The sequence below is a fragment of the Lepisosteus oculatus genome, chromosome 4 (assembly GCF_040954835.1).
Source record: "Lepisosteus oculatus isolate fLepOcu1 chromosome 4, fLepOcu1.hap2, whole genome shotgun sequence".
Classification (NCBI taxonomy): domain Eukaryota; kingdom Metazoa; phylum Chordata; class Actinopteri; order Semionotiformes; family Lepisosteidae; genus Lepisosteus; species Lepisosteus oculatus.
Window position 1 is genome coordinate 42,926,087 of NC_090699.1, and position 20,375 is coordinate 42,946,461.

A 20,375-nucleotide genomic window follows, 5' to 3' on the forward strand; every position below is an offset into this window, starting at 1 on the left:
TTTCTTGTCTTACTCCTTTCCTTTTATCATATTGCTTCTACTTGTTCCTTACAGAGTGGCTGGGGAGTGGGATGAACTTGTTTTACCCAGCAGAGCTCTGAATTATCTGCCTGTGGTTCTGCCTGTGCCGCCAGGTCTGTGGAGAATCAAGCTTCTTTGCAAGCTTCTGCTGCTGATGCTGCAGAGCTTTCGTTCTTATGCCTGGATTGGTTTCTCACTCCTCTGTATCTCCTCCCCTTTCTCTCTCTCTCTTTTTCTGTGATGGAGGCGGAGATTAGTCCCAGTGCTGGTGGAGGGAGCAGGTGCAATCCCGCCTCTCTTTCTCTCTCTCTCACTCACTTTTCCACCCTCCCTCTCTCGCTCTTGCTTTCTCTCTCTCTCAGCACCATCGCGATTGGGCAGCAGCCGTATCTCTGGCTGGAGTATTTGCAGCCGTAGGATGTTGGAGCATCTGGGTACTCGCTGGAGAGAAAAGCTTACAGAAAAGAACGAAGGCAGGATATATTAACAAATAAAATAAGAAAAGTTCCAGGAGTGAAAAATCATAGACAGGAACCTTGATGAAAAGCTGGCATCAAATTAAGGATTTACAGTGAGGAGCAGCTGGCTATTTTCAGCTGTTCTCTCTCTCTGTCTCTGTCTGTCTCCTTCTTGCAGGCTGTTCCGTCTCTTTCAGTGCTGGAATGTAGCAAGGGAGAGTCCGTGTGCTTTATCTTCTGCTGCAATGACAGTCAATAGACAGACAGCAGGACGTGAGCTGACAGCCCCTGAGACCTGAACAGAAAGGCTGGTAAGCAGAAGGAGGATTGTGACCCCCAGTCCCTTCAGCTTCAATTGTCAGCTGTATTACATTGGATCGTCCCTGTCCTCACCATTGGAGTACGGCAGGGGAGCATAGGCAACATACCAGCAAGAAATTTAGGAGGTGCACTACGGTAGAGGCAGGCTGGCTGTGGGGTGCCGATGGCTGCTTTTCTAGTCGGGGAAAGAATTATTGGGCAATGAGCTGAGTCAGCGTGCTTGAAATGGAGCTGCAGAGAACCAAGGAGCTGAGTGCGAGAGGCTATGAAAGCTAAAAATTTCTGGAGACACTGCAAGGAATATTGAGAGAATCTGCGCAAACAAGAATGGTCTCATTTATTCTGTAGTGGCAGTCCTGAACTGCAGTAGGAGCTACATTCTGACTCCCCAGACAGAAGGATTTACAGCTCATCAGAGATACCTATCTAAATTCCCTTCCTTTGGATTGCTACATCTTTCTTTAATTTTTTTACTTTAATGTGCCCTGGATTCCTCTACTCTTCTCTACAGCACTGCTGTGCACAATATTGGACTGACTAAAACTAGACAGAAAGGCACACCTTGCTATAATTGTGCACTCACATCCTTTGAAATAGCCCTCTGTGTGTGAGTGTGTGTGTGAGCGTGATTGTGTGTGTGCATGTGTGTGATTTTGTCTGTGTCTTGTTTCTCAATGTCCAGTGTTGCCTGTTGCAAGTCTGCTCTGTCCTGCCCATACCCCCCCTCCCCCTGGCCCAGGGGTTAACCCTCGCTGAGCCAGCAGGATGAGTGAAAGCTCGGGGCCCGCTGTGTCGGGGGCAGTGATCCTGGAGGAGCCCGAAGGGGGCGGGGGCACGGCAGGCAGAGAGCAACCCTCACCCCCAGAGCCAGGACCTCTGCGCTGTGGCAGCTGTGCCCTGTGGCCTCGCCAGCAGACCTGGCTTTGTGTTGTTCCCCTGCTGATCGGCTTCATTGGCTTGGGGCTGAGCTTGATGCTGCTTAAGTGGATAGTTGTGGGCTCCGTGAAGGACTATGTGCCAACCGACCTGGTAGATGCCAAAGGGATCGGACAAGACCCCATTTTCCTCTCCAAGCCCAGCGCCTTTCCCAAGAATGCTGATACGGCCACCACCAGCACTACCACCACCACCACAGCACCTGGCAGAACTCACCCTGGAGCTCACTCCACCACCACCGCCGCCACTACCACCACAGGTGGCGGCTTGACACCCCGCCCCCCCAACCGGATCAGCACCCGTATCACCACCACCACCACACGCGCACCCAGGCTCGTCCCTTCCGGGGGCCGGGAGGTGACGCCACGGAGCACCACGGTCCGCAAGGTGACCACTGGAAGTGGCCGGAGCAGCACGCCGCCCTCGGGGCCTGTCAGTACCGCCATGGCAGAAGTGCCCACCTCCACCCCCTCGCCCTCTGGACGTTTCTACCTTCATGACTCCACCCCCAATTGGCTGGACCGCTTACCTGCCGAGAGCTCTCCTGCCGCACCCACGCGGCCCCAGGCACCAGCGAAGACGCGTAAGTCACCCTCCCAGTGGGCTTTCACTGTGCTGGGCAGGGCTTTACCTCTTTACAGTGCGCTGTTGGGCGGTGTATGAGTGTCAGTGCTTTGACATGTCAAGCCTGGAGAGGTTTCTGTTGTGTGAGGGCACGGTGTGGACGGACATATTACAGAGTGTTATTAAGACCTTTTGGGAAGGACAAAGTGATATTTTGGAAAATCAGCAAAAGCTGACTGGAGGTGTGGACTCCTGGTCAATCCTTAAATATGTGTTCAGTTATGTGTAGTAGTAAACTAGGGGATAAAGGCATTGCATTGTGACAGAGAGGCAGGAAAGGTGATGTTTTGGTGCATCAGGGAGTCGTGATAAGGACTTCAGGGGTGCTGGCATCTTCCATGTTCAAGACAAATGTAAAATAAAAAGTAGGGAAATACTTGTTGTGCTTGAAATTACTGTTTTTACATTGCAAATTAATTGAAAATACACAACCTAGCCTTGCTTCGTTGTAACGTCGGAGGTAAAGATCGCCGCCATCGATTGCCTGTAAATCAGCCTATTTACAGATGTATTTAATGCGCTCACACTGGTGGCTTATTTGATTAATCAAGAAAGTGTTTTTGCTATTCTAGTCATTGAACTGTGCAGTTCACTTTAGTATACCTGAACAGTGCTATTTAAAAAAAAATGTTTCCCTATATCTCTTACTCAGGTTTCTCGCCAATAGTCAAGAGGAGTTAGGTTGATTGTTACTTTCAACGGGATGTTTTGTGTAGGGTATTTATGGAAATTGTTTTTGAGGAACAGAAAAAAAAACTTAAGTGTTGTAATGTAGCGCGGAATGCAATTTGATTTGACAAACTGGGCAAAGCTGTTCCATTGTTCGCCACGAAGGCTTACTTCAGACAGATGAAGAAAAAAATCAATCACTACGATTATACGATGAAAACAGTGACTGCGGCGTAGAACAAGTAGATAGCAGGCAGATTGCAAATTGCGGACCTACAGTGACGGGCTGGCAGACGAGCAGGTAGCTGTTTATTACAGCCGCATCATTAATCTACCCGGGACCGCAGGGGATTGGAGCGGAGAGCCGACTATCATAAACAAGCCGGGGCGGGACGAGAAGCACGGAACTCTGAGAGCCTCGACTCGTTTTCTCCCCACCTCCTAGCTGCCTGTGTGGAGGTATCGGCTAAACATGTACCCATCTCGCTTGGTGGGTCGTGCAGCCAGGAGGATAGGATGACAACGGACTTAACTGAGTGAACAGACTGTTGTTCGACGTATACTGTATATGATCTATTTTAAAATAAAATGCTCCCGTGAAATTGCACATACAGTAAAACGAAGCTCATATTGAATACTGTAAATAACACCGACCCGTCTTCAGCATGCACATAAGGAATACAGAATTTTAGTTCACGTAAGCTTTGGTAGATCATAAATCAGAGAAGGACTAATTCTTAAAAGTATTTCAACCAGGTGTTAATTGAAAAGTACCTGTAAGACCTCCATAACCCTGCAGCCCTCGAAGACTGCTTGCCCATCCCTGCCATGCGTCATCTCCAGTAATCAATACTGGTAACGCATGTAGATATTCATACCAGGTGCGCGTGTTTTAGCATTAATAGTCAGCCTTCATTCGTGGGGCAAAGACATCGATTTTTGAGTCTGCATTTCAAGAACACGATGCAATGTTTAAAATTGATTCGTAATGAACATGTATCTCAGTACAGTTTCTTTCCCCGGCCATCTTTAAGATGCAACACATGGAAATCTGAGTATTGATTGGTGGACTGAATATTTTCTAGACTTTATCAATCTGTTTGTACAAATGACAGCGCAGCTCTAGTGAGCGAGGAAGTTTTTCGAATTATTAAAGGTTATTCAGTACAAGCATTAATTTGAATTTTATTGACCGTAACATTTGAGTACAAGATTACAATATACTGTACTGTAGTATGTACTGTATATCCTGATGAATTTCTGGCTGTTAAATAGCTTAAATATATTAAAGCCTATGCAGTACTTACTAAAATGCATATGAAACAACTTGCTTTATATAGACACATACTGTATAGCCTATAGACTATAAGTCTACAGAGCTTGCTACGAAAGAAGCTCATAAACAAGAATACGCGCGCGCGTATGTATTTCATAAGTGGAGGATATACAGTACAGTAAACTGTATATATCAACGTGTGCGCGTTTTCATAGTTTCTTATGAGTAGCTTTCATGTTCCCGTGAAGCACAAGCGTTAGAAGCATGTAATAGGTATTGCTCTGATACTAAACTCAGTCGCGTCTTGCTTCGCTCTCTAGCTCATCAAAGGCATGACAATCCCGTCACATTGCTATTAATTCTGCGGTCAGACAAATGAAATCCGGCAAGTAGTGTTTATTAATTCATTACTACTGAGAATTACAGCATCTATAAATCACGTATTTAGTTATTAATTAACCATTTTATGAATGTCACCTCACAAGCAAGTGTTCCCGAAAATCCATTAAGCGGGTGTGATAGATGGCTCCTGTGAAATGTCAGCTGTTCAGCTCGTCGCCGATGCCTGCGCTAATGTCGCAGTCTAGCAACAGGATAGCTCTACCACTGCTTTTCCACAGCCTCTATTTCAATTTATTTTTTATCGTTAGGAGAAAGAGATCCCTTGGCAGTTCTGCTATTTCTCGCTGCCACTCACAACACGTCTTCATGTTTCTATTGGGGTATTTATTAATACTGTACATAAGATTATTTACTGAATTAATCAATGTGTTCATTAACTCAGTTAGCCCTGTAATGAATTAATTAAGAGTGTGAAGGTCGGGCTAATTAAAATACTCTGTGCCGTGCCTCGTTTCTTTAAATCATTCTTAGCAGACAGGCAATGGACTCCTTTCATTCTCCTATTTTATTTTATAACGTTTTTCCCTTGAATAACCCACAAAATACCACTTCTGAGCAGTTCTAATTCTTAATCTAATTGGTGGTGTTCGTTCATGGCAAACCTTCTTGAGATAAATTGATATGCGTAGGTTTCATATACTGGATTGTAATGTTTAGTGGGACGGTGGCGCAGGTTAGCACTGCCTTCTCGCAACTCGCTGGGGCCCTGGGTTCAATTCCGAAATAAGGGTGCTAGCTGTGTGAAGTTCGCATGCTCTCTTATGTTCACGTGGATTTCCTCCGTGTGCTCCAGTTTCGCCCCATAAAACATACTAATAGGTTAATTGACTTCTGGGCAAAGTGGTCCTAGGTGTGAGTGTCTATCCGCCCTGCGATGGACTGGCCTCCTGTCCAGGGTGTACCTTGCCTTGCGCCTGTTGTTTACCCGGCTCCTCCTGAATTACACGAAGCACTTAGAAAATTGATGAATGACTAATGTCTATAGGAAGATCGTTCCAGAGTTGTAGAAGCAATTAAAATCAATTCATTGCTTTATACTCCGATTTCTTATTTGTTTTTGCTCCCCCCGTTCTTATCATTTAGATTCTCGTTCTGAACAGTTCGTGCCCGGCTTCTCCCCCCTGCGCCCTCTTACATTGCTTTTGTCTCTCATCCCTCAGTTTCTCGGCAGACCGCAGGGTGTGATATGAATCTGTACAGCTCATTCGCTGGAATGTTTTATGCTGTTCACCTAGACCACACGAGCTATGGGATTTGTACCGTATTAGAAAATGTACAGCATTATTTTCTAGACTGGACATAAACATTGCATTTAACGCTGTTAAGACTTTGCGTGCACTAAACTTTTTTCTGCGAGTATTTGTGCTTATGCTTTATTTTACACTGGAAAGATTGGACGAATTATGTTAATAAAATGCATTGGCCAGGAATTACATACAGTATAAATTGTAATTTGTCAGTCAATCGAGCCTTGTAAGCTTATTTTGAAATACTGTACATGTTTAAACGCACGGTCTTCGTTATACAAGGGCAACTGCTTAGGTATGAGCTGTGCTTAACGCTTTCTCTTAACAGGTTGGCGTATTTCAGAAACTGATAAGGGGGGTGGATTCTGGGGGTTGCAATTTTAAGACCGTTCCGACCCAGAAGAAATGATTTCGGCTCATTTTTATAAGTCATGCGTGTCAGCTTGAAGGCTGTTCTTGTTATTTGAGGATGAATAAAACAGCCTTTGCTGTGTAAGGGAAGGAATTTGTCCATAGAATAAAAGTATTGACATCTTCCATACCCAGCATTGTTATTCATTAAGATGATAAGAGCGCTACAGTATATCTTGTTTACTATGAATAGCATTGCTGCCTCAGAGCACTGTGGCCCTGGGTTCAGTTATGCACCTGGGGTGCTACCTATGTGGAGTTTGAATGTTCACAATGATTTTCTTCAGGTGCTCCAGTTTCCTTCCACAGTCCAAAGACATACAGTACTGAAAAGATAATCGACTTCTGGGAAAATTGACCCTGGTGTGAGTGTGCGTGTCTGTGTCTGGCTATGAGTGCCCTATGATGGACTGGTGTCTTATCTAGGGTGTGCCCCTCTTTGTGCTTATTGCTTGCTAGGATAGGCTCTGCCTCCCATTACCCTGAATTGGATGAAACGGTTAGCAAATGGATGGGTATTTTGTTTGTTTTCAGAAAAAATATTGTAGCGAATTCGGGTTCTTAGGGGTTTAATTGCCCTTGCCCCTCCTGCCCCAGTTCGTCCCCCACCTCAGGATCAAACCTGGGTCTCCGGTGTCACTCAACAGTGATATTACCAGCTGAGCTAAAGAAGACCAATATCCCTGTTATGTGCAGGGGAATAGAAAGCGATGCCGTCACCGCACTGCAACCGGCTCGTACAATCTGTACCTTGGCCATTCTTTACACTTTTCACTCTGCAAGTGGTAGACACAGGGTATGAAAACAGTATACTGTATACTGTATGTGTCAATTAGCAATAGTAAAATGATAGGTGAGTAGCTGCGTCAGCATGTGTAGGCTGCAAAGGAACAAGTAATAGGTTTATTCCATGCTGAAAAGAAGAAGAAAGTGAAGACACCTGAAGAAGGCTCCATGGCCGAAACGTTGTGTTCTCTTTCTTCTTTTTTTCAGCATGGAATAAACCTATTACTTGTTCCATAGTAAAATGATGCTCAATTACTGTATAAGACTTCAACTACAAGAACAAAGTTATAGATAAGACCCCAGCATTGTCCCAGAGTGTCCATGCTTGCTACCTACTGTAATTGGAGACATGCTGTGAGAACTATATTCTCTTGCTTGTATTGAAGACCACATGCTATTTTGTTTGCAGTTTTGAAACTCCAGCACTGCTTAACAGCATCAGAGAGCTCAACTTTCAAAATGACTGATGGGGGGATATGGTGATTAAGTCCTGCTGCCTACGAGTGGTCTGTTGTGTCATTAATCAGACCTCAAAACAATATTCAATACCCATAAAAAATCCTTCATCAAATGCATCTTAGTATATATTTTCTGTTAATCTTAAGGCTGTGAGAACGTGACACTCATTACTGAGGAATAGTGTTCAGGAAGTGTGTTTCAGGAGCCCATGAAAACAGGTATCAAGTTTGTTACTGTATAATGTAATTTTTGTAATGTCACCTGAAAACTTGAAAATGGTAGCCAATACAACCTGAGGAGTAAATTACATGGTTTTGGAAAAATGTTGCATTGATTACTGATTCATTTTATGTTCATGTTACACGGCATTCACTTGCTTGTATGCTCTTTAAACTCTGCTATTCACACTCCTCAAATCCATTATCACAATCTTCTTGTGTTATTACACCTACCTAACTTTTTACCTCAAAATAGTTTCTTTCCCTCATTTCCACCATAGCTTCTTTATTCCTTTTTATTTACTTTTCAGCATGGAATTATCCTCTGACCATATTAGAATCATACAGTCGCAGGGAAACATTATACTGCAGTAATCACATAAGTATTTAAGTAACTGTGATATAAGAATCCATTTCTTTTTGAAAACACACATTAGTTCATTATTATAAATTGTGGAACAAATATTTTCATACTAAAGCCATTATTATACTACATAGCACAAATAAAATTTGAATAATAATAAAGGTTTTAAGTATTTTATTTGGCATTTTGTCACCCTTTTGTTCACCTCAGCATACAATTTTTCTATTAGAACACATCGTTTTTAATTTTTTATTTATAAAACAGTCATTAGTTTGCACATTTTTTATTAGCACTAGATTTGAACTTGTGCTTTATCCTTTTAAATACTTGTTCTTACGTTTAATTTCACAATTATGACAACCTCTGGCAATTGTGTCTCCCTTGGTTTACCATGTAATGGCTTTAAACCTTATTTCCTGAAGAATAAAAATCTAAATGTCACGTTCCCCAGCGTGAGCATCTCATTTGGTTTATCAATCCATCTTTTTTTCAAGCTACTTTATCCAATACAGGATCAGGGGGGTGTAAGAGCCTAACTTGGCAAACAGTGGGCGCAAGGCGGTGTACACTTTGAACAGAACGTAGGTCCATGGCAGGGCACACACAGACAGAAACACACTGACTGTTAATTAGCCCAGAGGCCAATTAACCTACCAGTGTGCCTTTGGACTGTTAGACTAAACCTGATCACCCAGAGGAAACCCACGTGAAAACGGGGACATAATGTGTGTAATTAACCTACACATGGATGGGAATTGCTAAAATGTAGTCACACTGTATTGTGATCACTGGCTTTTCATGCTGGAGTTCCAAGAGTGTTGTTTTGAGAGGTAAACTGAAAAGGGGACTCTCAGGGACAGACAAGTAGTGTATGGGTGAGGTACAGTACAGTAATTGTACAGGGAAGTGCTCATGAGATGCGCCAAGAGAACTAAGTATTTCAAGAACTGCATATCAAGAAGTTGCATATCTTACAATCCAACAAGATGGTGCATAATACTGTGCTCTTTGCAACTTCAGAGAATTACGTAATGTGAAGAATTAAAAGACTTTTGGGGGAAAAACAGAAAATAAAGGACAAAACATGGGTGCATGAAAAAGTGTCTAGTTATTGCTGTTTTTTTTTTTGCTTTTGTTCTTACTCCTGTTGCCCGCAATAGTCTCTGTCCTACCTCCCAATTTGCATGGGAATTGGACATGCTAGCTATATCACTTTCCCAGTGTGTTTTGTTGCTTTCCTAAATGCCTACATCATGGCATACTGTAAGAAAACATACTGTAGTTTCTGCTTTGGTCTCTGAGATACCCAGAGCTTTTAAATGTCATCATTCAGTGGTTGAAGATCAATAAATAGTTCAATTAAGTAATTGATAACTTGACTAGAATGAAAATCTAGAGACCCTTACGCTTTTTTAGGACTGGGACTGCGGATCCATGCTGTAAAATTTACAGTCCTTTGAAACTGAGTGCTCTAGGGACCACATAGTAAAATCCACATTTTAACAACTGCTGTTACAAAAGAGAACAAGATACTAAAGTTGGAGAATGCAAAAGTAAAGGGCCAATTAATGTGCTGTTTAGTATTATTTCCTAAAGATGGGGAAGAATAGGCATGGTGTTAAAACCATTACATAACCTTAATACTAAAATTTATAATATTTATACATCAAATTTTCTAACTGCTTCAGGGTCATGGGGGAGCTGCAGCTTATCTCAACAGGCATCAGACACAAGGGAAAATACACCCTGGACAGGATGCTAGTCCATTGCATGGCACACAAAGTCACAAACACACACTCACAATTAAATTCAATTTCAATTTCATTTATTTTTATATAGAGCTTTTCACAACACGGTTGATTGGGCATGCTAACATTATATAATTTTTAAAAAAGCAAATAAATGAATGGGGGTATTAATCCATCCGTCCACAATGTCTTCTGTATGTCAGTACTCCATGCAGATTTCTGTAGACCATCAAAATCCTCCTAAACGATAGCTATATCCATGATGTCCCTCTTGGATCCATGGCGGCGATGCAGCATCAAACTCAGATGGTGCCCAGCCTGGGCGCCATCCGGACATGTGGGGAGGAGAATAGGATAGTTTGGTCAGAATAGATGTATCTACCTGGTGGGCCAACATAGAGACACACAATGGCATGTACAGCAGCACCAGCAGCAATGGTTGCAGCAAGCTATAATGTAAGGTGTGAGTAGGCTTGGCTGAAGTAATACTGTAGGTCTCCAGTCTGGATTTGAATACTGATACTGACTCAGCATCCCGAATATGGGGTGGGAGACTGTTCCATAAGCTTTTTATATCAATCATAATATTCAAGAAACAATACCTGTGAGTCATTTTCGGTCTATTGTCAGAAGTGTAATTTATGACTAGTAAAGTGCGTACAATAATTAGACCAAGAAAATAAATTAAAGCTTCAATTAATCCAGAAATCCTGGTTTGACATCTCTTCGGTCAGATCACCAAGAGAGCAACATTCAGAAACCTCACTGATAAAAGTTATTCAATAAATTCAAGGGGAGAAGCAGGGGTTAGTAAAGTAGAGAAAAGAGAACCCGGACCACATGGGGGAACCCAGATGGCCAACTAGGTTGGCTGATTCGCATGAAAACATGTACACCCCTGACTCACGGAGAGGCGCTTGAGAGGTGCTGCCTCATGACCATTCACTGCCCCCAGGGGTTAGAAAGGGAAGAGTAAGACTCACCTGACTCCTCAAGGGTCACTTTGAGAGGAGCTGCCTCACGACCAGGCCCTGCCCTCAGGGGATAGAAAGAAGGAGATAGCCCCTTGACTCGCTGAGAGTCATGTGACAGGTGCTGCCACACGACTGGGAACGAATCCCTCAAGGGAGAAGAGAAAGAACCCCTGACTGGAGGAATCACTTTGAGAGGCACTGCTTGAGGGGTTGAGAATGAAGATAAAGCTGCTCGAGAAGGAAGCGAAAGAAGTCCCCTGACTCGCTGAGAGTCGCTTTGAGGCACTGCCTTGTAACTGGGATGAGCCCTCCGGGGACTGAGGAAATGAGAACTAGTAAGTTAGAGTTCCCGAGAATTATGTGGCTGGGGGTCCCCTCTGGCTCGCGCTTGAGAACCTCCCCAGGAAGAGTCCAGGTGGCACGGCCATCATGAGGTCGGGGAAGTGACCTTCACTGACCCCCCCAGTGGGAACCTGGATGCAAAGGCAACATATAAGAAAGAGGAGGAAGAGGGAGGAGGAGGGAATTAAAAAAACATACATGTGTGTCTGAGCAGGGTTAGGGTTTAAATAGGAAAGAGATAATTGAATTATAGAGGAAGGGGCAGAGCAGTCCACCCGCTTCTCCCCTAGAACTCCACCTATCGGTTTCTGTTACAAAACGCAGTTTAGAGAACAGTTTATATTTTCTTATATATTTATAATCACATTTTATAGTATTTGTCATGAAAACAATTCTGTATTATCAGCAATAGACAATGATGAGTCCCGCTGGAAGTGGCTTTGTGATCATGCAGTATATTGAGCTTCACAGTATTTGTATCCCTCGGTGACATTTTGAAAGTATACTGTATATTCATTGTTGAAATCCGATTAATACTCTAAGAAGTGGGATTGATATTGCTATAAGAGCACTAATCTTTTACTTAATATACAATTTATGAGGACGTTTAATATTGCAATAAACAAACGATTTTGTTCAGTGTACTTAGGACTTATTTAAGTGGAATGTTATGTGTTTTGGTGAACTTGTGTATTCTGAGACGATACAGTGCTTATTACCACATTTTTCCAAAACCCTTCCAAATGCTTGGCTTACCTTTGTAATTTGAAAAATAGTGTCACATGATCAAGACAGCAAGTCTGAATCTGTGTTCTCTTTGAATCCTGGAAACTATTGTTATTGCAACTTTACAGGGCTTTTTAATGAACCTAAATCCATTAATAAGCATTTTTTCTTGTTTTATGTGATTGGATTTCAAGGTTTTTCAATTATCACTAAGGCAATGCACCAGAACTCAAACTTAATTACAGCAGACGGCAGTCTCAACATTTTTTAATGTCACTTTAAATAATCTCGATGAAGCATCCACAGGAAAAGAAAATGTGAATAATTAATGTGTTGAAAAAGGAACACGTGTGATTTGTAGAAAATGTGAATAATTGACGAAGCTCATAGAAAAAAAAAATCAAAACTTTTCAGTGGTTTAAAAATAAACCGCCAAATAAAGCACTTGGAATGTTATAAGTAGTCCATGATAAAAAATGGATGTAATTAGATTACTTTTAAAATCAGACGAGAGAAACGTACTGTACCAAGAGTTTTTATACAGACAGTTAAGGACATACAGAATCTCTTGTTAAAAGCATGTTCCCAGAGTAAAATGTGAGTTTTGAGGGTTTAGTTCTATATCTTTGTTGTTGATGTTTCATAGTTTTACCTGAAAATGAAAACTTTTACAGTCACCCTTTAGGAATGTGTAGATGCACACATGAGCTAAGATGTCGGCCCCTGCGCAAACATATCCTTTAGTCACTGTTGAATTCTACAGAAGCCCAGTGCATTTCTTGCTGAGGGATCCTAATATTCTGGCCAGCAGTAATTGGTGTATTTTTTTACAGTGTGTAGGTACTGTATGTACTGTATACATATACAGTACTTCCAGTGAGTCTATGTTTGCTTACAGTATATAACTTTTCAAGACAGGGCAGACTCAGAAACCCAGTTTCTCTTGAGTGATTGACAAAGGATTGTACTGCAGTGCATTATGATCTACAGTACCATGAGGTGTTGTAAAAAGTTCAGAACTGGGCTTTGTAACTTGATACCTTACACAGTTTTTTTCTGTCTCCTGATGACAAGTCAGCTTGCTGAAGGCATGCTGTGGCTGGAAAAGTGTCAGCATGTGCTGAGTACATGTAAAGGGGTTTATGGTACAAATGTTCTGACACCTGAGTGAAGATGAATGATAGGACCTTTTAAATCTGTTTTTGGTTTATTTGCGCAAGAAGCATGCAAAGCTGGGTTTGGAAACCACAGTACATGTGACCAAAGCTCAAATAACAATCCAGTAATCTGGAAATTAAACATACTGTATCTACAGTACTATATACTGTAACAGATTCTTATTGTGTCTTGCTTATTGTCTGCTATAATATTTGTGTTAAGTTAAATGCATTATTTGGCAAATATTCCTGTTGGAATACTCTTTTAATAAGATAAAGTGTGAGATCTATGTGTTGTTTGAAAACCAATGAGCTGTTTCTCGGTTATTCAGAGATGGGTGATTTTTTGTCTTCACTTAGTGCATGTTGATTTCTATCTAACTTTTTCATAGCCCAGCTCCTTTAGTATATCATTATGCTTAATCACTGGGAGCCTAAGTTCCCATAATAAAATATGTTTATTTGAATTTGAAATTATTTGAATTTGTGTGTAGAACTAAATGAGAGAATGCAACATACAGTATCTTTATTTTAACTACAGTTTTTGCTTGGCACATGCAACTGATTATCTGATCATTTATTTTAAAGAAGAGAAGTTTCCTAGTAATATTTCTATAATATGCCGACAGTACTTTATCGCAGTGAATTTATCATTTTTTTCCCATTTATCATGACTTTACATTTTTGCTATGCTCTTTGATGTAAAAACCTGAGCTTGCATTTTAATTCATGAAAATGAAACATCATTGGATGGGGGCTGTTATTTTTCAAAGCAATGTTTATCAGTTTATTCTCATGATGAAATGCATCAGTACTAAACATTGTAAGACGCTGAAGGTCCAACATGCTTCAATGGTCATGCTTCAATTGCCAGCAGTCATATCACCCTGCGACTCACAACTGACAACCCACTGAAGATGTGAGCCTAGTCAGTGCCTGGATGGGAGACCTCCTGGGAAAAATGAAGGTTGCTGTTGGAAGAGGGGTTAGTGGGGTCAGCAGGGGCCTTTGGTCTATGTGGGTCCTAATGTCTCAGTATAGTGACAGAGACACTATACTGTAAAAAGGTGCCGTCCTTGTGATGAGGTCCTGACTCTAAGGTCCTGACTCTCTGTGGTCAGTAAAAATCCCAGGGCGTTTCTCTGAAAGAGTTGGGGTGTAACCCCGGCAGCCTGGCCAAATTTCCAATTTGGCCTTACCTGTCATGGAACAAGTAATGAAAACACAACGTTTCGCCCGGGGAGCCGAAACGTTCCACGGCCGAAACGTTATGTTTTTTTTCTTCTTTTTATCATCATGGAATAAACCTATTACTTGTCCTTCTCAGCCTACACATGCTGACGCAGCTACCCACCTGAACTTACCAGTCATGGCCTCCTTATAATCCCCATCTATGAACTGGTTTAATTACTCTGTTCTTCTCCCCACTAACAGCTGATGTGTGGTGAGCATTCTGGTGCACTGTGGCTGCCATCGCATAATCCAGTTGGGGCTGCACATTGGTGGTGTTGGAGGGGACTCCTCATTATAATGCACAAAATCTGATAATATATGAGTTTGCAATATCTATTGTACAGATAGAATGAAATAAAAATTTACCTGTCCCTTCCATTGACTGTCCATTCATTTTCTATAGTTCATACCACAACACATCTCTGATAACACTGCATTGCATTATTGTACTCCTCCAAATATTTCAGTTTTATAGTATCTGATAACTGTTTGATTTCTCTATTTAATCACATCCCAACAGACTTCCCTTTTCAAATATTAATTTGCAGGCTGATAGATGGCTTTGATATGGGATCACATTATTTGGCTAATATTCATTCCAGGGGTATGAATGGAAGATTTTGTTTGTGTGGACAGTAAAATCCTACTTATAGATCATAATCCCTTTTTTATTGAACTTTTATTGAGTTCATATTTAAGTGTTTTTTATGCTGAAAAATATTTCACTTAAAGAAATATTCTTTCCCTTCTAGACAGATTGTCTAAAAGACGTAAATGCAAGGAAAACATGCACTATATTGTAGAAGCTTACATTTTGATGAGTTTATGACATTTCATAATATTTAAAAACATAGCAAAATACACTGGACCACATATGAAGCTGTAATGAAATCTAGTTTAAAACAACATTCGTTAAATCTGAATGCATATGCAACACCTTTTTACATAAAAATAACATTTTCAAACTAGATGTCAGGTCATTGCCTGCAATACAGTTACATAAAAGTGAATCTTGTTTTAAATGTGTAAAATTATATTATTAAATCAATTTTTAATACATTTTACAGTCGTTTTAATGCTACTACATGAAAAACATTAAAAGCATTACGAATCTCAGTATTATTTCTCTATTTAAATGTTGGATCTGTTTGCATTGATTAGGTTATTATTGTAGAATTGTGATGATGAATATAGTGTAGTTTCATTGTCCTATGCATATACAGTAAGTGTAAAGTAAAAAAAAAACAACAAGTTTGTCTTTGAAATATCTTTTCAAAAGCAAAATCCTGGATTTATGTGAAAACAAATACTGTAGGGGTAAAAATACATTTGGTCACTATTCTAATTTTCAGAAGCGTGAACCTACCCTGCAGGTACTTACGGTACTGTAGTTGTGAGGCCATGTATTTTGTTTGGCTCCATTAGCTTTTGTTGCTTCAGCAAACAGCCACAAAATGGGAGTTTCCTAAGATTTACACAGCATGAGAATGAGCTTTGAAGTTAAGCCTCAAAGAGCTTATCCATTTTAAAGCACCAGACAGACATTTCTTAAGCAATGCCAAAGAAGAAGAAAATAACAGGAATTGATAAGAATGTCTTTCCCTACCTCAAGGTTCTACGCTAGATGTTGAAAATTTTGGATGAAACAAAATCTTGAATTGTATTGAAACCTTCGACCTACCAGTTCATAACAAATCATAAACATAGAATGTGACAGTGCGTTTCCATTAACTAGATGCAAGGAAGTTGCAAAATATAGGTTGGATATAGAGTATGGGGATTAGGAATTATAGAAAATGTGTAATATTTCTGGCATTTAGAACAATGTAAAGAATTATAGAGACCAGGTGGAGTTCTACAAATGTACAAACAATAGCATTATAATATAACACTAACTACCAAATGGGTTGAAAGGTCTCCTCCTGTTTGTAACCTGTCTTATGTTCTTCATTTGGTTGCATAGGTTTATTGATTCAATATATGAGAATATCCCAGTTTAATGTTTTTTAAGTTATTTAGCAAAAATACATTTAGAAACAATTACTGTATTTTTCATTGTCACCAAACATTGCTTTGATTTGAATTGATTCTTTTTATTAATTACATTTCCATGTTATTTTATCTGTGTACACTGTACATGCTTCTCAGCCTGAAGGTCCAATACTCTTGTTGTTCTTGTTGTCATCTGGAAGTGATTAGATCCAGCACCTCAACTAATGCTGGGCCACAACCAGACCAATGTCTGACTGTACACAGCAAGAATTTAAGTGTGTAAGTGTGCTTTACGGCACTGTAACTCTTTTAACATTTGTGGTGCATGAGCACATTCTTTTCCAGGCAAACACCTGCCAAGTAAATGTTTTCCAAATCTAAATATAATGATATGCTGAGGACCTTTCAGGGTGATGAATTGTTATGCTGCTGTTGGTGTTTGAAAAGGACAACCAAGGATTTGACTCACAGCAGGCAGGTTCCTGCTATGATGTTTACTACCAAGCCTTGTAGCTGCTAGAGCATGGCACTAATGCATAATATGTGAACAGTCAGCTAAACTCCTCAATGTTTATTCACACTGGAATGTGCAGTTTGGATATCTCTTCACAGATGGGTGAACTTTGCTGTTATTATAAGCCCAGATTCCTGGCTTCTGCTGTTTCCTCTGTGACTGCTCAGTTACAGCTCTTTGCATCTTCACATTATTCCTAATGTATTCAATCACAGTCCACTACATCTGTTTGCTGTTGAATTTGCTTGCTGTTTGCTTGTTGTCTTTTTTTTCTTAAATATGCAAAGACAGATGCATATGTGTGTGTCTGTGTGGATATTGTACTCTGTGCCTGTGGTCAAGAGTTTCTTGACCACAATTAAATGAGGTGATCTGATCCAGTGCTTCTTTATGAGAGTTATCTAGTCTGGTATATGTATTTTCCCTACCTCCCAGATCTATCCACCACAAAATGTAATCACCCAGCCTGGTGGGTCCTTGCTTTTACATTTAATCTGGGATTCTGAGATTTCCCATCCAACTAATCCCAGCCTGCTAGGTTTCTGTGCATGGATAATGTTTATTCACAGTCTGTATGTGACGTTGGATAAGTAAAACTGGCTACCTACTTCTTGCATTATGGACACCTTTTCTATTTTGGTCCTCTTCCTGTAACGGGAGCTGGTCCTGACTCCCGTGTAGTGCGTAGTATAGGACCCTGTGCAGACAGATTAATCCGGAAGTGACTTTAAAAGGGCTACAGGGAAAACACGGTTAGGAATGGAAGGGAGCAGTGCCGACAGTGAATCCAGGTGCAAGGGGGGAGCACAAGCAAACAAGTCCAGAAAACAGTCCAATGTAGGAAATCCAGGGCGCTGTCCAAAATCCCAAACCAGGTGATCAATCCAAGACAAGACAAGAATAAAAACATGAACAGGATCGGGGGCAAGGCAGTTAAAAAACGGAGTGTCCAGGCCAGGCGCTCCAAGCCCAGGCCTCAGCTTGTTCAGGATGCCGTTAGGAAGCCTATACCTTCAAGCGGCAGACGTAGGGCTACTTGATGCTAGACGGGCCTGCGGGCCTCCATATTCCAAAGCAGAGACCCGAGTTTCCAGAGCACCGGATTTAAATAATAACAGTGAATCCAGGGACAGGTGGTCGTGATAATGAAACTAAAAACACAAAAGGGTCGGAGCACTCTCTAGAGGAGGGATGACGATCGTGACACATCCCTTGTCAGCTATTATATGTCACATTGGGAGTACTGAAAAAGATTTACTGAAAAAGATTGGTTTGAATTGTGAATACCTTTCTCAATGCATGAGTCGAGTTTTGCTGCTTGTGTTTAATGAAGATTTGCTTATTCCATTGTTAGCAGCCTTGACCCAAATCCTTCACATGTAAAAAAAACATTTTAGTTTTTCAATATGTTTGCCCATGGTATGTGGATTCAGATATGATTATGTTTTTGCCTTCTTACTAATCACCAGATTTGCTGATTGCTTAATACACAAGGCTGATTAGCAGCAAATGGATCGTAGTTTGTAGCTATTTTAGCTCTGTTTGTCTCTCTGGCAAATCCTTTCCCTTTGTTAGGAGATGTTTGAAATCATCATGCAGCAAAAGGCTTTGCTTGTGCTCAAGTGGTTGGGAGATTGAGATTAAAAAAAACTGTCAACTGGCAGGGAGCAAGGAGATTGTATACTTTAGCTATGTTTATAGTCCAGCGTTTCTAGCCTTCTTTCTAACAAGGAATTAAAGCATATTGTATGTATATAGTCATTACTAATAAAGCTAATCATGATGCTCATAGTTCCAGTTTCTGTTGCACCCTATTAAAATATGTAAAAGATTACCTGCATCTCTGATTTTCTTTGTTATTTTAATGTCCAGTGAAATATAATAAGATATGTGCAATGCTTGTGCCACTGGGAAAGGGGGATGGTTACAAAAGCTATTTTTCTTGTGTCTTCTTCAAGGATAGATAATTGGCTATATGAACGTCTGTATGTTAATATTGTTAACATGCATGTTGTTTGCTGCCTGTTTATATTGTATGATGTGTACTATATAGTGACTTACAGATTGCTATGTTCCTCATGACAGCATGCCTTTTCCTTCCCATAGTTCTTTAACACAACTAGAAATGAGGACAGACACTATACTTTTGTCTAATTTTTACATTAAAGTTTCTGTCTATACACTATGTTCAATCATTGCTAGGATTTTTAACATACCTCTACGTTCAGCTGTCTGACTTAAATTGAATTTAAATTGATACCACAGATGTCCAATGCCAGTCCTGAATAAGCAAAGGTATTCAGACAGTGACTCATTTGCCCTGTTAGGAGATGTTATGAATTTCCAGATCTCTACAATGACTGCTTAAGGTTACACACAAAATCTGCAGAATTATTGCTCTCTATGATTTGCTCTGGGAATGATTACGTTCCCAGTATAAAACAGACCACAAAGCTTTGTTTATTATATTCGTTATTATGTTATCGCACATGGAATTTAATAGGGATTATGCAGCTGTCTGGTGGTAAATGCACAGTACTGCAATGTAATTTACACATTTGAGATGTTAGTTCTCTTTTTAGTACTTGCCATCATCTGTCTGTCTAAGAAAACAAATAGACTTATCACTTACTTTACTGCAACAGGATACAATTTTTCTTCTCTTCTGCATATCCTAGGGCAATGTAAGAGTGTCTATACTGAGTTATAAAGCTGGACTCATCTGTCTACTTACGGTTTGTATATTTAGAGTGGGGATGTAGCCAAGGCACGGGCCCACTGGGTGTGAAGACGGATGATAAATAGCTTGGTGGGAATACAGACAAATGGAGAATTCAGTCACTGCTGTGGCATGGTCAGTAGCAAGTGGGAAGGATTCAGACAAATAAAGTGCCTGATTGATAGACATATGTGATGTTTTCCTCTTAGTTTTACTTCATTTCCACAGGGATGCACATGTCAACATTCATTATGTCAACATTTTCAAGCCACCTGTCAACAATTTTTGTAAATATACGCAGGCGCTTCTGAGCACTTACAGAAAAGGGGATATTCTGATCTTTCTCTCTCAGTTTAGGAAATCAGTGATAGAAAACCAAACCAGTTCACTGGAGCAAGAAGCTTTGGCAGTCATTTGTTAAACTGTTGAAATATTAATCCTTTGTTTTTTTTTTCCACTGGAATGATCACATCAACCCGAGATGTGTGAGTAATAACCTGCTGGAAAAGTCCCAGGAAGCAAAAGAAGAAACATAACATTCTCTGCTGATTGCTTGCCTTTTTGATGTAGACTTGTCTACTGTGACAACATCCAAGCACATTGCAAATTGAGAATTCTTAATGGTATATTTCTGGGCCCAGAGGACTTTTGCTTTTCCACATCAAATGACTACAGTATGTTGAATACAGCCATGTCCACATGACAAGTGGTTTTTCTGAGGGCACATCTCAAAGAGATATGATGCTGCATCTCAGACTGACTACAGTTGCTGTTTCTG

General features: G+C 40.6%; 1 protein-coding gene across 1 annotated transcript in view; it reads left to right on the top strand.

The window, feature by feature from the left end:
• Positions 1-283: 283 nt before the first annotated feature.
• LOC102690192 (pro-neuregulin-3, membrane-bound isoform) overlaps positions 284-20,375 on the top strand; it is a 424,542-nt gene continuing 404,450 nt past the window's right edge. Inside the window, exon 1 of the mRNA XM_015347880.2 lies at positions 284-2,319. Within this exon, the coding sequence (XP_015203366.1) occupies positions 1,566-2,319 (754 nt within the window). The 5' untranslated portion in view covers positions 284-1,565. The remainder of the gene's footprint in view (positions 2,320-20,375) is intronic.